The 19,473-nt window shown below is 39.4% G+C and overlaps 1 protein-coding gene across 2 annotated transcripts in view; it reads right to left on the bottom strand.

The window, feature by feature from the left end:
- LOC144633959 (uncharacterized) overlaps window positions 1-19,473 on the bottom strand; it is a 22,102-nt gene extending 2,629 nt beyond the window's left edge. Inside the window, exons 1-10 of one of the 2 annotated variants that reach the window (XM_078492892.1) lie at window positions 18,913-19,473; window positions 18,710-18,758; window positions 16,346-16,487; window positions 14,954-15,204; window positions 13,745-13,979; window positions 9,647-12,193; window positions 9,110-9,215; window positions 8,486-8,559; window positions 7,201-7,315; window positions 4,280-4,323 (exon numbers count right to left, since the gene is read on the bottom strand). In XM_078492892.1, coding sequence (XP_078349018.1) covers window positions 4,280-4,323; window positions 7,201-7,315; window positions 8,486-8,559; window positions 9,110-9,215; window positions 9,647-12,193; window positions 13,745-13,979; window positions 14,954-15,204; window positions 16,346-16,487; window positions 18,710-18,758; window positions 18,913-19,151 — 3,802 coding nt within the window. In that variant the 5' untranslated portion in view covers window positions 19,152-19,473. The remainder of the gene's footprint in view (window positions 1-4,279; window positions 4,324-7,200; window positions 7,316-8,485; window positions 8,560-9,109; window positions 9,216-9,646; window positions 12,194-13,744; window positions 13,980-14,953; window positions 15,205-16,345; window positions 16,488-18,709; window positions 18,759-18,912) is intronic. The other variant, XM_078492893.1, reaches the window with a different exon arrangement.

Raw genomic sequence — 19,473 nt, 5'->3', positions numbered from 1 at the left:
ATTTTCCCGTCCTTTGTGTCGCGATTTTTTCGATTAGTTTGACCACTAGCAATTCAAGTCGCAAAAGCAAGAAACTGAAACTTTATTCCACTTTAGATATTTCCGTTTTTCCTATGAGCATTATTGCCGGTATTACATTTAGACTAAAATATGAACCTAAATGATCTATAAGATTTTATCTTTGAATATTCGAGGGCTAAACAGCTCAAGAAAAAGAAGACAAGTTTTTCAATGGTTGCATCGTCAACAATCCGATATTATTTTCCTTCAAGAAACGTATTCTACACCTCAAACAATTAAAAGGTGGGAAGCAGAATGGGGTGGCAAAATTGCTTACAGTCATGGTTCTTCACACAGTAGAGGAGTAATGATTTTGTTCAAACCGCGACTCGACGTCAGCATTGAAAAGATCAGCACAGATAATTACGGAAGATGCGTCTTAGCTGGCTGAAACCATTTTAAGCGATAAGAAGACAATTTTCGTAAACATTTACGCACCCAATGAGGCAAGGCATCAAATCTCTTTCCTTGCTGAGCTTTCCAATTCTTTCCTTAGGGAATACATCAATGACAATGTTGTCCTGGGAGGTGATTTCAACTGCGTAATTAATAGCATAGACAAGAGAGGCGGCAAACCGTTTGACGCTAAGAAGGCGTCTGTTGTTGAACTCCAAACACTAATTAGTACAAATAATTTAGTTGATTCTTGGCGTTTTAAAAACCCCGATTCGTGTGGATTCACTTGGAGTAATGCTTCCAGAAAGATCCAAAGCCGGCTAGATTATCTCTTGGTTTCGAAAAGCCTTTGTAAGCTAATCCGAGAGTGCAATATAATTCCAAACATACATTCCGACCACTCTGCTGTAGTGCTTAACATCACTTTCGACGAAAACAGCCCTCCGCGCGGACCTGGCTTCTGGAAGTTCAACAATTCACTATTACTTGATACCGATTACGTTGAATTGCTCACTTTTAAAATTCCCGAATTTGTTATACGGCATCAACAAGTAGATGATAAAGGACTCTTCTGGGAAATGATCAAAATGGAAATCAGGGCTTTCACAATTAAATATTCAAAACGCAAAGCAAAGAAATCGCGTGATGAAGAAGCGTCGCTTCAAACAAGATTAATAATTATTCAAAATAAATTGCAAGCTAACTACAATGAAAGCGACAAAAAGGAAATGGACAAATTAAAAGCTAAGCTCGCAGAGGTAGAAGCTCGTAAAACACAAGGCGCAATTGTGCGCAGCAGAACACGTTGGTACGAGTACGGAGAGAAAAATAGTAAGTATTTCTACAGTTTGGAAAAGACCAACTATAGACGAAAACATGTGACTGCCATTAAAATTCACGAAGATAAGAAGATAACCGACCCAAAAAAGATTCTTCAGGCAGAGGAAAATTTCTTCAAGCAAATATATACTTCGGTTAATTCTGACCCACAGCTTCCAGAATTTAGTGACTTTTTTGAAGGAATTGAGAATAGGTTATCAGAAGAAGAAGCTGAGACCTGCGAAAGTGAAGTAACGCGAGAAGAATGCTATAACGCCCTAAAATCAATGGCCAAAAATAAAAGCCCAGGCTCAGACGGCTTTACTGTAGATTTTTATCTACATTTTTGGAATATGTTAGCAAAATATATGACGGAGAGTTTCCACTATGCACTTCAAAGCGGAACTCTTTCCATTTCACAACGACAAGGTGTGATTTCTTTAATTCCAAAAAAGAAAAAGAATTTAGAGCTCCTGAAAAATTGGAGACCAGTTTCACTCTTAAATGTGGATTACAAAATTTTAACTAAAGTCATTGCTCTCCGGTTAGAGAAAATTCTTCCAAAAATTGTTTCTTCTAGCCAGTCCGGGTATGTCAAAGGAAGATACATTGGTGAAAGCATAAGATTAATCAAAGACGTTATGGATTTTACGAAGCAAAAAGAATTGCCTGGAATAGCCGTCTTCCTAGATTTCGAGAAGGCCTTCGACTCAATCGAATGGGACTTTCTCCAAAAATGTTTACAAACGTTTAATTTCGGCCCGCAGCTCAGGCGCTGGGTTAGTATTTTTTATTATAACATTACCAGTTGTGTTTTAAACAATGGCTACGCGTCCAGTCACTTCACTTTAGAACGAGGGGTACGCCAGGGTTGTCCCCTCTCTGGTATGCTATTTATCATCGCCATAGAAGTTTTAGCTCAAAAAATCTCTAATTCCAAAGAAATAGAAGGAATAAAAATACAGAATAATAAAACGGTTAAATTATCACAATACGCCGATGATACCACAGCCTTCCTCGCTAATGTTCATTCCGTAAATAACCTCTTTGTATTGCTCTCCCGATTTGAAAAGTGCGCAGGGCTAAAGATAAATGTATCAAAGTCTGAAATGTTATGGCTTGGCTCAATGAGACATAGAAAAGACCAAATTTTAAATCTTCAAATGACAGATGAACCTGTCTACGCTCTAGGTACACACTTCTCGTACGATGACAATCTGTCAGACCAAAGAAACTTCTTCGACAAGCTGTCAAAATTACAGAAGACTTTAAACTTTTGGTCTCAAAGGGATATCTCTGTTTATGGAAGAATAAACATTGTTAAAACTCTAGCCCTTTCAAAAGTCATATTCATCTGCAGCTCCATGGAAACGCCACTACGATTCGCTGAAGAAGTGAATAGAATGATTTTCGACTTTGTATGGAGCCACAAACCTGCGAAAATCAAAAAGTCGACTCTGATAAAATCTAAAAAAGAAGGTGGCTTAGAAATGAAAGATTTCGCTATTTTTGACAAAGCTCTAAAACTAAACTGGGTAAACCGCCTATGTTCAGACCACGACGCTCCATGGAAATATATTCCAACCTCTTTCCTTGCCAACGTCGGTGGCACTTTCTTATTTCAGTGTAACTATGACTGTAAGCTTCTTTGCCTAAGTGAACACCTCCCAAAATTTTACAAAGACATCGTAGCCCTCTGGCAGAAAATCACTGTGACTGATCCTCAAAATAAATCTGAGGTACTAGAGCAAGTAATCTGGAACAATAGGTTTCTAATTGTTAATAAAAAATCGATTTATTTTTCACATTGGCATCAGGCTGGAGTCACGCACATATCAGACTTACTTAACACAGAAAAAAATCACTTTCTATCTTTTAATTCTCTTTGCGAAAAATTCAAGACTAAGTTTAATTTTCTACAGTATTACAGCATCATTTCTGCTTTCCCTCGCTCGTGGAAAAAGCTTTTAAACTTTAACGACCAACTACCCATAAAACCCCTTGATTCAATAAGCGATTCGTTGAGTTGCAAAACTCTCTATGACAAACTGGTATCCTTGGAAAAGCTATCTCCCCCCACAGCAGAAAGGAAACTTATTGAATATGGGGTAGAAAAGAACAATCTGTGTAAGGTTTATCTTTTACCATTTAACGTTACAAAAGAAACCAAAATGATGATGTTCCAGTACAAGATCATTCATCGCATCCTACCTACCAATAGCTTATTACATAAGATGAAGAAAGTTGACTCCCCAACTTGTCCTTTCTGCCCTACCGAGCTCCATACCATCTGGCACCTTTTTATAGAGTGCACTCAAGCAAAATCTTTCTGGGTAGAGTTTCAAGATTGGTATAATGCTCATAGTAGGAAAAGAGTCCATCTTTCGAACTTAGATGTCCTATATGGTATATTGGACTCTACTCGTGGTTGTTTAGCCCTAAACCATCTTATTATATTAGGAAAATACTTTTTATACCGTAACACCGGCCTAAAAAATAAAGTTCAGTTTAACGAGTACATATCCCTCGTTCGCGACAAACTATTATTAGAAAAACATATTGCTATCAAATCCGGTAAATACGATAACTATATCAAGAAATGGAATTTTTTACAAAGCAATTAGTTTCCTTTTGTTTTTGTTTCTCGCTAGATCGTTCATTTTCTTTCGTTTTCTCTCTGTTAATGATTATAGACAATGTTATTTGTTATTATTTTCTTTTTGCATTGTTAGCCTAAGTGTTGTAATGTTATCCTAAGTGTTGTAATGTTAATAGTATTGACTTTAATAGAGTAATTTTTGTAACTATTTTTTCTCACTGTCTAAGCTGTACTGTAAAGTAGCTCCTTTTGTAAAATTAGACATCTATATTTTGTAATCATCGTAATGTTGTATGTTAAATGTTGTAAGTACTTGCAATAAAAAAAAAAAAAAAAAAAAAAAAAAAAAGGAGGTAATCAAGTTCTCAAAACAATTCAAACCTTGTTACTCTGACTTTTACATACCATCTGTCAAAGCTTGCTCAACCTTCTCATCCTCGTGGATTTCCCTGTAAAACAATGACCACATTGACAACAACACAATAAATATTGTACTTAATAGGTAAGGTAAAGGAAAAGTCTGCATTCTGGCCTTGTGGGCCATCAGGAACTAATTATTGTCTCTTGTGTTTGATATATTTAATCAAAACATCTTTACTTTAGTCCAATTTTCCATTCTGCCATGCACCACATTTTTACCCACCACCCCCCCCCCCTCCTTCCGCAATTCCAATTTATGCAATCTGACACTCTTTTTAGCGGAGCTCCCCAGCAGCCCAAAGGGCTGCAGAGTGGGGCACCATGACCATAATGCAGGCATAGAAATAGGAGAACCATGCATTTCATTTTTCATGGTCATCATGGCCAGCGGCATGGTTTGCAGGCACATGTGCTGTCCGTCCATAAGACGTCGTTCAACATGGCGCCCATACTCCATAAATAGGTTGACATTAAGGTTAATGCCAGTAAACATCTTTAATATTGGGCATCCATGTTATGGACAATTGACAGCTGTCAAAACAAGGTATCTGCTGACCAGTATCACATGACCATATTGCAGGCTCAAGTGTAGAACTCATTGAGGTTGTGTGTTTTTTTTAGTTGACAGATGACCAGGTAATGGGTTTTTCGTTGGATCGCGGGCTCAAGTCTTATATTTTTCTGTCAATGGTCAGTAAGTTCGGATTTACAAAAGGGGCAAAGGAAATAACCAGGGAGCTCAACCTGGCTCACAAGATCTCTCTCCCAACCCCTCAGAGCGACAGAAGAGAGAGGGGGCGGGGAGAGAGAAACCCTGGGAACGAGGTTGTCGGGAAGTTCCGTTTGGCTAAATTGATTTAAGAGGCTGTATCTGTAATAGTGGTCTGCCCGTTCTGGCTTGTTAAATAGATTTCGCTCTTTTCTAGTGTGTTGCAAGGCTTTCATGTACTTATACTAAAAACACAATTCACTTGACCGGATCATTAATTTTTTTCGAGTTTTTAAGGATTTTCGGTTCACCCGAACGAGCACTTGTAACGACCACTGTCAAGGCTTAAATTTACCACAACTTTGAAAATTAATTAAAAAAAGAACTAACAACTTCTGTACCAAACAAACACTACAGCCTGTTAAATTATGTCTTTTTAATTTATCACACCAACTTTCACGAACAGTGAGCTCGAATCAAGCTAGCAGCAAAACATTAACGACACCCCTATCACACACCTTGATGAAACACTTGAAAACGGCTCAGATTCAAACTTTATTTTTGAAAAAGTGAGGCGGTCTACTTCAATCAAACCAACGCAGCCGAAAAGTAGATGTAATAGAAAATGTTCCTATCGAAAAAAACCTTTTGGTATCGTCTTAATGAAATATTTACAGCTGTGTAAACTTGCCCAATTTCGAAGATCTTCATGTTTGCAGCCATTTTGAGGGACTCGTCAGGACGAGGAGTTTCATCAACTGGCCTCGCAGACATACCTAACACCATCAGAAATAAAGAAAGATTAGATATAAATGCATTGCAGTTCAACTGAAAGAGAATAAATCGTGTTTAAAAATGGAAGCTCGACTTACATTCCAACGATTTCTACGGGCGTAAGGTCATTCTTGTTCGACTGAATTTCGCTTGATGATTCCACAACAAATAACAATATTTGACACGCAGACTTTGACTGAATGTAGCGTTTGAATCAGTTAAAGGTAGTAACCTCGTGCTTTCCCTTCTTTACCGGCGTACAGCGAAGTTGTTTCTGTTGTTTTCACGACAAAACAGCAAGCATCAGGTAAAGAAGACCAAACTGACATGTTTATCGATTGGTCGGTTATATACTTCATGTATGGAGTACCATTGTGTACCATATGTGTACCGTATAGTGCCTCATACATGAAGTAGTGACCGACAGGCCGTTTCTTTAGCTGTTTCTTCGACGTTCAACGTTTTGCGATGGAAAATCTTTGCTGTACGCCAGTAAGGAAGGAAAAGCACAAGCCTCGAGCTGATTCATAGGTTACATTAAGTCGAAGTTTGTATGTCAAATATTGTTATTTCTAGTGGAATCATCGAGCGAAATTCCAATTGTAACAACCGTACGTCCGTAACAGTCAAAATTTAAGTCGAGCTTCCATTTTTAAACACGATTTATTCTCTTTCAGTTGAACTGCACTGCATTTATATCTAATCTTTGTTTATTTCTGAAGGTGTGAGGTATGTCTGCGAGGCCAGTTGATGAAACTCCTCGTCCTGACGAGTCCCTCAAAATGGCTGCAAACATGAAGATCTTTGGAATTGGGCAAGTTTACACAGCTGTAAATATTTCATTAAGACGATACCAAAAGGTTTTTTTCGATAGGAACATTTTCTATTACATCTACTTTTTGGCTGCGTTGGTTTGATTGAAGTAGACCGCCTCACTTTTTCAAAAATAAAGTTTGAATCTGAGCCGTTTTCAAGTGTTTCATCAAGGTGTGTGATAGGGGTGTCATTAATGTTTTGCTGCTAGCTTGATTCGAGCTCAATGTTCGTGAAAGTTGGTGTGATAAATTAAAAAGACATAATTTAACAGGCTGCAGTGTTTGTTTGGTACAGAAGTTGTTAGTTCTTTTTTAATTAATTTTCAAAGTTGTGGTAAATTTAAGCCTTGACAGTGGTCGTTACAAGTGCTCGTTCGGGTCACCGAAAATCCTTAAAAATTCGAAAAAAATTAATGATCCGGTCAAGTGAATTGTGTTTTTAGTATAATTACATGAAAGTCTTGCAACACACTAGAAAAGAGCGAAATCTATTTAATAAGCCAGAACGGGCAGACCACTATTACAGATACAGCCTCTTAATACTGAGTGATGTCTTACATAAAACAGCACTGGCTATTTTATTAGTAAACAAACAGACAAATAAATACCTTACTCTTTCTTCCTCCAGACTGTCAACAATGAAGCTTCTTTTTTGAACCAACTCTAGCAATTCTGACAGTAATTCCCGCTCCCTCTTCAAATCATCAGTTGACTTTACTTCATCTATCAATGACACAAAATTTGTCACAATATTTTCTTTCCAGTGCTCGACACTAACTTTTTTGGATACTAGGCAATTGGCTAGTAGGTACAAATAATCACTAGCCCACAAGGACAAGTCACTAGCCCCATCCCCCCCCCCCCCTTAAAAAAATAAAAACAGCCAAGTTTGAATCAGCTAATCTCTTAGCACTATATTTGTTTGAGTCCACACAAGTACATCTTTCCTTCACTGAGACGCAGCAATGATGCTATCATCCAACTCGGTTAAGAATTTCTTGACCGTGGATCACACTTCTTTTTCTCTTCGTGCAGTGTGTGGTCCTCTGGTGAACAATGTAAATCTGGCTCATGATTATCGGCCCTTGAAGGCGGTTTTCTTGTAGGTAAAGTGTTACAAAATCTTGAAATCATGCTCGCGCAGTCGCTCGCGCGAAAACCCCAAGATGGCCGACTTACTTTGGCTCTCTCCCAGGTCCCTTTTGGGAATCATGGAAGCGAGGACAGAGGGTCTTTTCCAAGATGGCGTCAGGTTTGCAAGTTGATCGTACGATAAAAATCTGTATGCGATGTGGGTCGCAAGTGCTCTGGTTTAAATTACTCAAGCTATGGAAACTAGATCCTGATGAAGGTTTCTGGGAGAAAAACTTCCCAAGTTATAGAGTTGTAGTTGATTTATTTTTCCACGAATTTACTAGTCTATGGGCTAGTAGGAAAGTACTTTTACTAGCCAAGCATGAAATTTTACTAGTCCTGGGCTAGTGTACTAGCGTTAGTGTCGAGCACTGCTTTCCATATTAATTACAAACTCTGGGTGACCCTATTTGGCCGGATGGCAGAATGACGGAATGTCGCTAGTTTGCTTGCAGTCAGCTTCAACCTGGTTTGATTACAGTTAGCTTCACCCTGGTTTGCTTGCGGTCAGGTTTTACTCTGGTTTGCTTGTGGTTAGCTTTTATTTGTTAGTTAGGGCAAGTTAATATCGCCCTTCTCTCATTCTGCCGTATAGCAGACTGTCCACAGCCTCTTTCCAGTTTTCTCCCCTTTCTCACTGCTTGCTTATCAATCAAAAAATACCAAAAAATAGAGGGCTGTTCAGTCTAGCCCAGACTTTACCCTTCTAAAATTATAGCTGTTGAGGTTCAATTATAGGCTTGGTACAACAAGCATTACCTCGCATGGCCACCAGTTTTCTCAGTTCTCCTTCGACTGTTCGGTATCTCTCCTCATAATTATGAGACTGCAGCCTGAAATGAGAACAATCCGAAAATGATGACACTGAAACTCAGAGGAAAGCCAGCTTAACACTTTCGCTCCCAAACTTGATATAATGTCAATTCCCCTAACTATTAATTTACTACAGTGACTCGTATATTTGTTCAAATCATCAATTCTGACAGTTTCAATTGTTGGTACATCCTTTCTATGAATCAACTTTTATTAATTGAAATTCCCTTGACTTGATTTCATTGCAGACGTAACCTAAATGACTTAAAATTGAAGTCTAAGTCATTTAGAGAAAGGTTCTTGCACCAGCCCAAACTCCTGTGCATGTTTAAGTGTATAATGTTCAGGCCTTAGTTGTTTAAAGGGTGGATAACACTATCCCCCCAAATAAATCACTATCCACTGGATAGCGATTTATCTGGTGGATAACGTTATTTGCCCTTTGAACAACTGGGCCCTGTAGTTTAGTGTGATATAGAGGTCTCTTGATTTTGCTTTAATTTTCGAGAGTAGTTTGGACATTATTGTTTATAATTTATTATAATTCTACTTCCTGTAAATTGTACTTACAGGTATATTAGTTCTGACTCTCTTCTCAAAATCATGTTCCTTTCATGAACCACACTTAGCCATTCCCGCAGAAGCTCGTCTTCACAGTCATTGAAAGGCCTTTCAGCTGTCAAAGTAATGAATCGAAAGTTGTGTCATAAATTTTATCAGTGGGCCTGCATACTCCCTAAGTAAGACTGTGAACTTTTCTGTGAAAGTTTTGTTTGGGCCAAGAGCCAGTAGGTTAAGTCAAAGCTCAGGCCTAGTGGCCCATCAGGCTGGAGCTTATCCTCGTTTCTGTGGCGTTAAGCAACTTACAAGGGTCCCTGGATGCAGGGGCAGATCCAGGATTTTTCTTACTCCCATAGAAGGGGTTCACCACTAAGGAATGGCGTAACCGACTTTTTTGCCGAATACCAGTTGTATTAGAAAGCCATAGGTCATCTCAAGGGGAGGGGGTACGCTCCCCCTGCATCCTCCCCCTAGTTCAGCCCCTGGGATGGGATGCTAGTCCATAAAACAATAATGTTAAAAGTAAAGAAATTGTTCCATACTTACAGTCCATACTTTCTCTCAAACTGTGCTCAATCTCCACACCTCGTCTTTCCAACTCCCTGTGCAGTGCCTCCAGTGACTGTAACTCAGAGTCAATCTCTGATGGAGATAGGGTTATTTCTTCCTCTTTAATCAGGTCAGTACTATTAAAGCTGCCCGCACGTTTAGCATCACCACGCAAAGAGAAAATGGCATCTCTTTCCGCTTTGCTGGTTTTACTTTTCTCCCTACCAAAGGAAAACGCGCCCTCAACTTCCATGACGCACTGGTGCTCCTCGGCAATTCTATGATCCTCAAAATCCCAAGGCTCCATGGTTTCTACTGTAAAAAATCTGCTGTTTATTTTGGTCGTCGATGCTTCTTGTGCGATTATGACAGACATTCGTGGTGAACTACAAGATGAACTGGTGTCAGTTAGCGATGCTCTTTTATCAGCTGATAAGGGTAGTGACCAAAGAACTTCAGGGGAGTAATCACTTCCTGGTGATAACGGACAGTCCGAGGCTTGCATATCTCCACTGGTTTCATTCGACAGTTGTTCACTTGGTGTTAAAACAGAAGTTCCAGTGCCAGGAAAAGAAAATTCTGCTGCAACTTTTAAACTTCCTGCAGGTATTTTGTCAACTGGTGAAGAGGCCAGTAAATTATTTTGCATGTATGACGGCATGTCAATTCCACTGTCATGAGATGCTGCGTGTCTTTTCAAACCTGGAGAACGCCGTTCGCCATTAGAAGGCTCAGGACTAGCAGGTTCGATATGAAGAGAGGGCACTTCATTTGAAACATCCTCGGACTTAATAATCGTGTAAGTTCTTGTCTCGTGAGACATACTACCGATATTTCCTGATGACGGTGGACTTTGATTGTTGGTTGCAACATAGCAATTGTCTATTTTACCCTCAAGGTAATCAATATTTATGACTACAGCATGTTCAGTTGAATCACAAGGCTCGTTTCTATCATTAGGAGTTTGTTCTTCAAGAACAGCAACACTAACAACGTCTCTAGACTGTGACAAATCACTGCCAATATCCTTAGATTGTGATGAATTGTCAGCATGGTTACATTGATGTGAATTATCAACATCCCTAGTTGAAGATAAATTATCAACATCCTTCTGTAGAGCTGAACTATCTTCAGCTTCAGGCTCATTAGAATCACATTTGTCCTCAGCATTGTCTAATGAGATATCGGGTCCACTTGATTTTCGCTCCATACTCACTGATGACTGCAATGATTTTGACCTCACTACATCTGATTTCCCTTTTACACCTTTGCCTTCACTGCCACCACTAGCCATGTACATTTTTCTCAACTCTTTTACACTTCTGCGGCTTGCACCAATGTTTGGTTTCTTGAGCTCAGCTGTCTTCCCTGCTGAATTTATTGAAAGTTTTCTTGAGGTAGCCACATGAGTTTCCGTTTGCTGTTTCCAAGCAGAAACACACCTCAATTCTCTCTGGATTTCGTGACTTTTCTTTGCTAAGTTATTCTTGTGTTTTTCCTCAATCATGTCATTGATGTTAAGAAACTTGTCTCGCAGTTTTTGAACGCTCTTTGGAACTACTGGAGGTGCAATCTCATCAGAAACACTTGTCTTATGCGACCCCACTGACTTCATTGAATCACTGTTAATGCTAGAACTATCTTCTGAACATTTACGTTCACCATCATTCGTCGTGTTCTCTTCCTTCAAATCACTACTACTGATGAGATCACTTTCCGAACAATCACACTTTCCCCTTTCATCATTATCAAGCTTTGTCTTGTCCTTTTCATTTGATGTCTCTGATAAAACATTCTCACAACCATTTAATAAGTTACTTCCCTCAGTCACCTTACTTTCAGTCGCTCTCTTAAGCAACTCTTCTTTGAACGAAAAAAAGAGGTTTGCGGAAGCCTCCTTTGTAGTTCTTTGCTGATCATTTTTCTTAAATGAAAGCAGTTCTCCTTCAGTTTGTTCTTCTTCCCCTTGTTCTTGCTTAGATAACAATTCAGATTTTGCTGAGGACAATGCCATTGAAACTTCGCTTGGCTCATCCACATGCAAGGTGTTGTTTGTGACTGCACCATTGTCATTTTTAACATTGTCACTTTTATTTTCTAATCTTGTGTCAGGAGCTCGTCTTTTGTTTAGTGGTGACCATGTTTTCTCCTGTTCACCTGGTTCTCCAGAATTAACATCTTTTCCTTTCCCTTCATGTCTACCTTTAGCCCTAGGCCTCCTACCACCAGAAAATCTCCTCTTCTTTTCTCCTTCACTCTTGTGGCCCTGTGTCACCTTAGGACTCTTCGACGGACCTTTATCAACATTACCTTTCCTTTGACTTAGTGCTTGTGGTAAGGCAGGTAACGTTATCGCGTTTTTCTTTACAACTGAGAATTGTCTTTGAAGAGGGCTTTTCACATGCTCGTCGTCTGGTGGTTTTGGTGAATTTCTATCAGACAGATCGGGAGAGGATTCAGGGGTCAGATTCTGCTGGGTATGGGATTCCTGTGACACATCTGGTAAAGGCTCTAGCTTTATGGTTATGGGCTTTTTTCTTTGAGCTGTTGGTGGAACAGAGATACACATCTATTACCCGGAATCAACAGCCTGTCGACTAGTTAGTTTCTCTGTAAAACTACATGTATTGGTGCATACTTACCACATGGCCTGGGTAGGTAAAGGTAAAGTCTATGTCGAACCAAGTGGCTGGCCATACCATCAAAGCTTATCTCGGTTTCTGTAATACCATATTTATTCCGTTATAAAGGCGCACGGTTTTTTTCAAGGAAAATCTGTTTTTCTGTGGAAAGTTTATGCCAAAATTGAGGTGCATCTTATAGCCGAGTATTTTCGCCCAACAAAATCTTATGACCGCCATTTTACCGGAACTTACAAATAAAACAAGAAAAATGAAAACACTTAATGTTGGTCATTGACTTTTAGAACAAGAAAACATATAAGAAACAGCAAGTTTCAGTGTAAAGTTTATTGTCACGTATAAACAAGTTCTAGCAATGCATGCTTATGCCAGCATTTTGTTGAAACAGACAAAGAAAATCAAGCATAATCATTTGAAACAAACCTTTCTAAGCCTGGAATGTTGGAAATGCCTTTAGAACTGACAGGGAAATACCAAACAAAAGCTTGAGAATCTTTCAGAACCAGTCGATAAACAAAGTACGAAGCGATACGAAGCATGCTTGAGAACTTGGTAACCAAGCTACAAACTCATTGGTTACCAGAAACTACACATCTGCCAGGTTACTTAGCAGCTAAATTCGAAGCATGAGCGATGGAAAGATGTTTTGCTCAAGTGTATTTACGTCTTTTTTAGCAAGAAATGTTACCTTTTCACTCGAAGATTGTGCCAAGGAGTATGAACAACATTCAATCATTCAAATTCTGTAAGAAGAACTGTCCTTAAATTGATCACCAAATCTTTACAACTCTCCAACTCATGGTGCGTCTTATAACCGACTGTTTTTGGAGAATTTTCAGTTTGGAAACTTGGCATGACAAAGTTGCCTAGATTGGGGTGCGTCTTATAACCGAGTGCACCTTATAACCAAATAAATACGCTATTTAACAACTAGAAGTATTTTAACTCCCCCCTGGATGGGATGCTAGTCTATCGCAGGGTTCCCCCCCCCCCAGCCGATGTTATGAGAGTAAAGTATCTTGCCCAAGAACAAAACACAATGACCCCAGCCAGGGCTCCACCCAGACCACTCTATTCAGAGTCAAGCTTGCTAACAATTAAGTGTCTGCATCTCCCTACACAGCCGGGGGGGGGGGGGGGAGAGGAGGGGGGCTCCCATATGAAAGGGAAGGGGATGCTAATCAGAAATGAGGGTGAGTAGTCAAATTGTTTTTTGAAGAATCTCTAAAGGATTATATTCTAAACCCAGTACAATTTAATGTATTTTTTAGCTAAAAATCAAGAACACTTTTTCCTTTCAAGAGAAACATGCATGCAATTTTGTTCAACCAGCAAATACAAAACAATGGGAAATCCAATCAGATTCTCAATTTCCAATAGAACACTCTCACACACACACTCTCATACAGAGAGTGTTCACAGAATCACTTTAGGTCGTAATAGTAACCATTACCTCCTGTACAGTCAAACAAACAGCAAAACTTCTCTGTTTCAGGAAAGTAATGATATGTTCCAGGTCGAAGGCAAGCACTGCATTTATCACATCTGAAACATGCTCGATGAAAAAGTTTCTTTTCCGCAATCAGCCTTTCCATGAGAAACACTCTATTATGACAAACGAAACAATCATTTCCCAAGAACGGTGATTTTCTTGTTGCACATGGTGTAAGTTCATCACAATTTCTGTTCTGAAAATAATACACAAGGAAAAAGTTTGTCACCTTAGATACATGTATGAATAGAAATAAATTAATTAAAAATAGTTTGTTATCTTAGGTATGAATAGACAATAATCACAATTGGCCGACAAGAGAAAGGGAAGAACAACAAACAAGTAGCATTATAGGTAAGCAATGCGTGCAAAGAGTAAGAGCTACAGTAACATACATAGCCCTTTGCACACATTGCCTGCCTACAATTACTGGTAACTGTAATCCAACCAACCCAATCAAAACTCAAAACAAAAGTTTAACATCCAACCAGTTTGGTAAGGAACATGCACAAGGCCAGGTTATGCCACACAGCGGTCAAACGCCGCGCGTGTGTGCAGTTCCTGTGCAATTCCGCCAAAGTTCTTCATACAATTTTTCTGAAAGCTTTCCCTTTAAAGCCAAAAGTTAACGCTGTCCCTGCAAAGGTAAGGTTTATACGCCACTTACGGAATGGAAATTTGATAATTCATCTCCACTGAGTTTCCCAGCCTGAAATTTTCTTTCACCATACTATTTCTTTAACAATTACTTACAAAAGTTTGCCCACTTTTGAGTTGAAAGTTTGAGGCAGCAAAGACCGGATGTGACGTCAATTTTAAATTGATTTGATGATCGCTTTGAAAGGTAATGCTTGGTTCTGATTAAATTTCTGGCTGACCAGAAAAGCAGCCACTTTGTTTTTCATCTGAGCATGTTGCATATTGATTTTTTTCACTACCATCAAATTCAAAACCTCAAACAGGTTTCAATAGTCACTGGAAAACAACTCTAGAATTAAAGCACTTAACATAATAATTTCTAATGGTATGGTGTGAATCAGCAAGTAAAGCCTGACTGGAATTTTTAGAAGGGTAGGGCGATTTAAGCCAACAACCTTCCATGGGAGGTGTATTGATTTTTTGTGGAACAACACAGTCATTAGAAAAAGTTATTTGGCCTGTAATACTCACTGTTTCCGAGTTTGTTCTCAAGGGGTCCACACTTAAGTATTTACTTCCATGACCCTGCTCCTTGCTCTTTGATGATTCTTCTTTAGTGTCTGACTTGAAAACATTCCGCAAGGCTGTAGCGACCCGCTTAGCATGGCCTGACAGGAGGTAGATCTGATGAGAAGGCGAGGCACGCTTGCTGCCTTTGTGACCAGTGGATTCACTTCTTGTCTTTGGCTGGATGTTCATCTTGGTGGAATACCCCTGGTTTGCTTGAAATAAATGAAAAAGATAGTATATAATTAATAATTAAACTCATCAACAATAGATGAGCTTGGGCGTTGGTGCCTGGAGGTTGGTGGAGCCCGGCGATGCACAGCAGGGAAGGAGGTATCCATGGTAACCCTGAAGCGGCCACCACCCACCTAGGCACCGTCACACTGAAGGACTCAGTGGAATACTTACCAACCTACCACGAGGCTCTAAGACCTACCCGAGGGAGGGTGGGCCGGGCAAAAATAGCGAAGCTTGCGAGCAAGTGCTAGCGAAATGAGCTTGCGAATGATGGCGAGCAACACGCTGCGTGAAAAGTCATGAAGAGCCCCTGCGAAGGCCCTGGGGCCACCCCGAGCTCTAAGCGGCCAGCGGTAACGGCCTACTGCGTATATGCGTCACAGAGTGCCCCAGCGAACCGCCAAGGTTGCAGGCGGGCTTCGTGCATCTTAAGGTTGCTGGAGAGCATTGCTTCGAGGTTAACTTAGCCTAAATTTCATTTAGCCACATCTAAATTACATTTAGCCACATTTCAATAACTTTGGTTTCAATAGCAGAAAGCAGTAGGCAGAATTTATTACTACTCCTCTTGGTGTGAAGGGAACAGGGGGACGGGATCCAGGGAGTAATTAAAGGTGACAAGAACTTTATGAGAGGTGAGAGAAGAGAGAGTAGGAAGTAAGACTCCCACGGTGGAAGAAACCTGGAGAAACAGGGACTCAAAGATAGTTTTGCAACACTTAATGTTATATTTTGCAACCGAAAAAGCACCAAGAGGTAGGAACTAATGAAGAAAGAAGGGGGGAGAAGGGAACCAGAAGTAAAATATATGAGAGGTGGGAAGATCAGCACTTATGTCCAGGATTAAATGTAAGTATTGTTTAATGAGTACTTCATGTTTGACTCTGTTATTTGACATTTCCATATTACTTCATATTTGACAGATTTTGGTGTGTGTTGGTGAACTTTTATTAATGAGGACACTTTGTGATGCCTGTCATGAGGAACGTGCATTCCATTAGCATTCAATCCTGGACATGTCTGAAAAACAGACCCCACCCCGTTCCCACCCTTGCCCTCCTCTCTCCACCATGGACTGAATGCCAAACAAGTATTACTTTATTTAAACATATCCCATACCAGGAGTCTTGTTCTTGAAGTATTCATACAGCTGTGACACATAGGTGATAACACTCAGTTTATCTGGGTTGGGGTTCTCTATCATGTCACTTGCATCAAGCACAATTGGAATACCAAAATGTTTCTCAGCCATACTAAAAGCCTGTCAAAAGAAACATTGTCACTACAAATCTTGTTACGCTACACTTTCTTTTACAAACACACCGTCTGCATCAAGGTCATCAGCCTTGATAAACTGGTAAAGATCTAATAGTAGGCAGTTATCATAATTTTTTTAGAATTTGCCTGATTAGAAAACAGATTGCATAACTAAGAGAACAAGCACAATAATACAACAGTGCCAAGTTTGAAAGGAAATGGGTTGAAACCTATGCATTCAAACATATTTGCAACATTATTTACAGAAGTTGGTATACAGCTGTAAATTGGACAAACAATATCTTGCATTTGCCACAGTCAACATTAATATCAATTTACTGCATAATTTCCAGCTAAATTTAATTTTCGTTTATCGGTACGAGAGGATAAATCAGCAAGATTTGGCCATATTTACAGCCACTGCACTACCTTGTAACTCAATTTGCTGAAACAGTGCAATAAGAGTAATTAAAAAATTATTATCCAACTGCATTAGAAATAATACGCGAACCAAGTGCAAATATCCTGTGATATTGTATGGTTAGTTTTTTGTTGAGTTAGCTATTTAATTTCCTTGGACACATAAGCTGGCATGTGTCTAGTCTTTCTCTACTGCCTAAGATTAGTTGCATAATAAATCTGACTCTTTTTTGACAGTTATTTGACTGTGTAATTACGCTGTACATAAATTTGTACTTGTTTGTATTTTGACAATGTTGCCCTGCAGTACCATCAAAATACACAACTCATATAAATATACTGCGATACTACACACTCGACTGTAAATTACCCTTCCCATCAGTTGCTAGGTAAATAAGTGGCAGTAACTATGGCCAAATCTTACAGAATGATAGGTTTTGGCAAAAAAACAAGCTGCATGAAAAAAGTTCCTTTTACCGAAAATGTCACAGTCCTGAACAAAAGTAAACAACAACTAAAAATTATACAGTATTTACCCTCACTATGCGCGCTCAACATATACCCTTTAATTATTGGGTTAACCCATATCGAATGCGTCCAACCTAATAAATTCAAAGGTTGATCGCTTCGTTGTGATGAATTTTTTCTGCAAAAAAATTTGAACTACCGGAAGAAAAATTTTGAGGTTTGAAGTGTGTATTGATTAGCTTGTCGCTGTAAATCAGCTAATTATAAGGCAGATTTAAATGTCACCCCAGAATTGTGTGACATGAAGTCAGCTGATTTTAATGAGTTCCAGCTACCCACTCATTAAAACACAGAATTTCTGGCAACTGTAGCGAATTATGGAATTTGAGGCAGGCAGTGTTGACGAAAATGTAGATATCATCAAGACATTTGCAAAGGGATTTACTGATATTGATGATACCAGGTGAAATAAAAAAACAAAACAAAATTGTGTCTTTTAATAAACTGGCCCAGACAATGTATCCTAATAAAAGGGACAATTGGAACATGACAGACCCAATTTAAAGTGCCGATGGCAAAATACCAGATCTTCGTTAGCTAAATTTAAATGTCCAAGAAGGTTTTTTGCTACCGTGACTTCGCGAACGAGCAATATAAATCCCGACAACAGAAACCCGAAAGCAGAAGTCAAACATAAGCAATTTAATTAAAATTCAAGAATTACCAACGGAAGACTGATCCTTTTCATGGCTAAATTAACTGCATTCTATTCAAAAGAAAGAACTTTTAGAACCCCGCTGCGAATCGAAAATTAAATGGATCGCATTTGCATTCCAAAGTGTCACGCAAAAAGTTGCTGTGTACCAAATCCAAAAGATATCAAACACAATATTAACACGTTTTTCTCACGAAAAACAAAAATAATCCGAAAAAACGTGATGCTTTCTGACCTATTCATTGACGTTAACGGCTTAAATAATTGTGGGCCTCTTGTGTTTGTGTATTGTAAACAAAGGTCTTAAAGACAAATTAGTACGTCGCTGCAAGAATGTCAGCATTCTACGCTTGCATTGCCTTGGGCCGGAAAGACATAAATCTCTGACAATAATATTTGTTTAGTTTCTCAATGAACCGCACATTTTGTTATCTCCTGATTTAAGCATCTATTCTATGTGCTATGACACCATTAAAGAAAATAATTGATGAACAAGTGCCTAAATTTCACGCAGGTCAGCCCATGAAAATTCAATTTCGAACGTGCACAAAAAGATGCGTGCTGCATACAAATATATACTTTTGTCTTTACACAGTTTACTAAATATTTAAAGATAAACCTACCAATTCATTGTTCTCCAAGATGTTTTCTTTGGACAGCCTGTCGAAATCTCTACAGCAATAGAAAGAAAATTCTCAGTAAAAACAATTAAACAATGCCGCATTTCAGCGGGTACTAGAGATCAAAAGACCAAAGGCAAACAGCGTGGAAAGCTTGTCAGACGAATACAATCCCTTGATTGCCCATTTCGAGAGCTTTGACTTACATTAGATCCGGTCGGTAGCGGTGAATAATCGCACAGAACGCCAAACCATCTCGCCACGAACTTGACATGTTAAACACATTCACCTCATTGTACCCCTCCGTCTGTTGCCGACACCAAAGCAGCAAAGATCGTGTGCCGGAAAACGCCATTTTTGTACCCTTCTGCTCGTTTTCCATATCAAACCACTTGTCTTTTGTGAGCTCCCTGCAGTCGTTTGTATAAAAACGCAGCTCAGGCATGCGAAGTTTCTAGTCAACGAGACGTGTTCCTCTGTCGTTTTGAAGCACCGTCCAGCACTCGATCATGTAAACGAGCAATGACCATTTATAAACGGAGCAACAGATCAGTCACAGACTTGGTCAATTTCCTCGCAGATGTCACAGAAATCTCGTTTAAAAAGCGGATTCCAGCGCATACTGAAAACACTAGCAGCACATCAGGTAGCCCAAGTTAACGCTGGTTTATTCGTTCAGCCCTGCATGAAGCCAGAAGGGCACAAACGAAGGAGAAATTTCCGAACGCTATCGCTTTCCTGCAGCTTCGTGGTTGGTAGTCTTCAAG

The sequence above is a fragment of the Oculina patagonica genome, chromosome 12 (assembly GCF_052425735.1).
Source record: "Oculina patagonica isolate OP01 chromosome 12, crgOcupat, whole genome shotgun sequence".
Taxonomy (NCBI): domain Eukaryota; kingdom Metazoa; phylum Cnidaria; class Anthozoa; order Scleractinia; family Oculinidae; genus Oculina; species Oculina patagonica.
The sequence above is the reverse complement of the archived record's forward strand: the minus strand, read 5'-3'. Positions and strand labels throughout refer to the sequence as shown.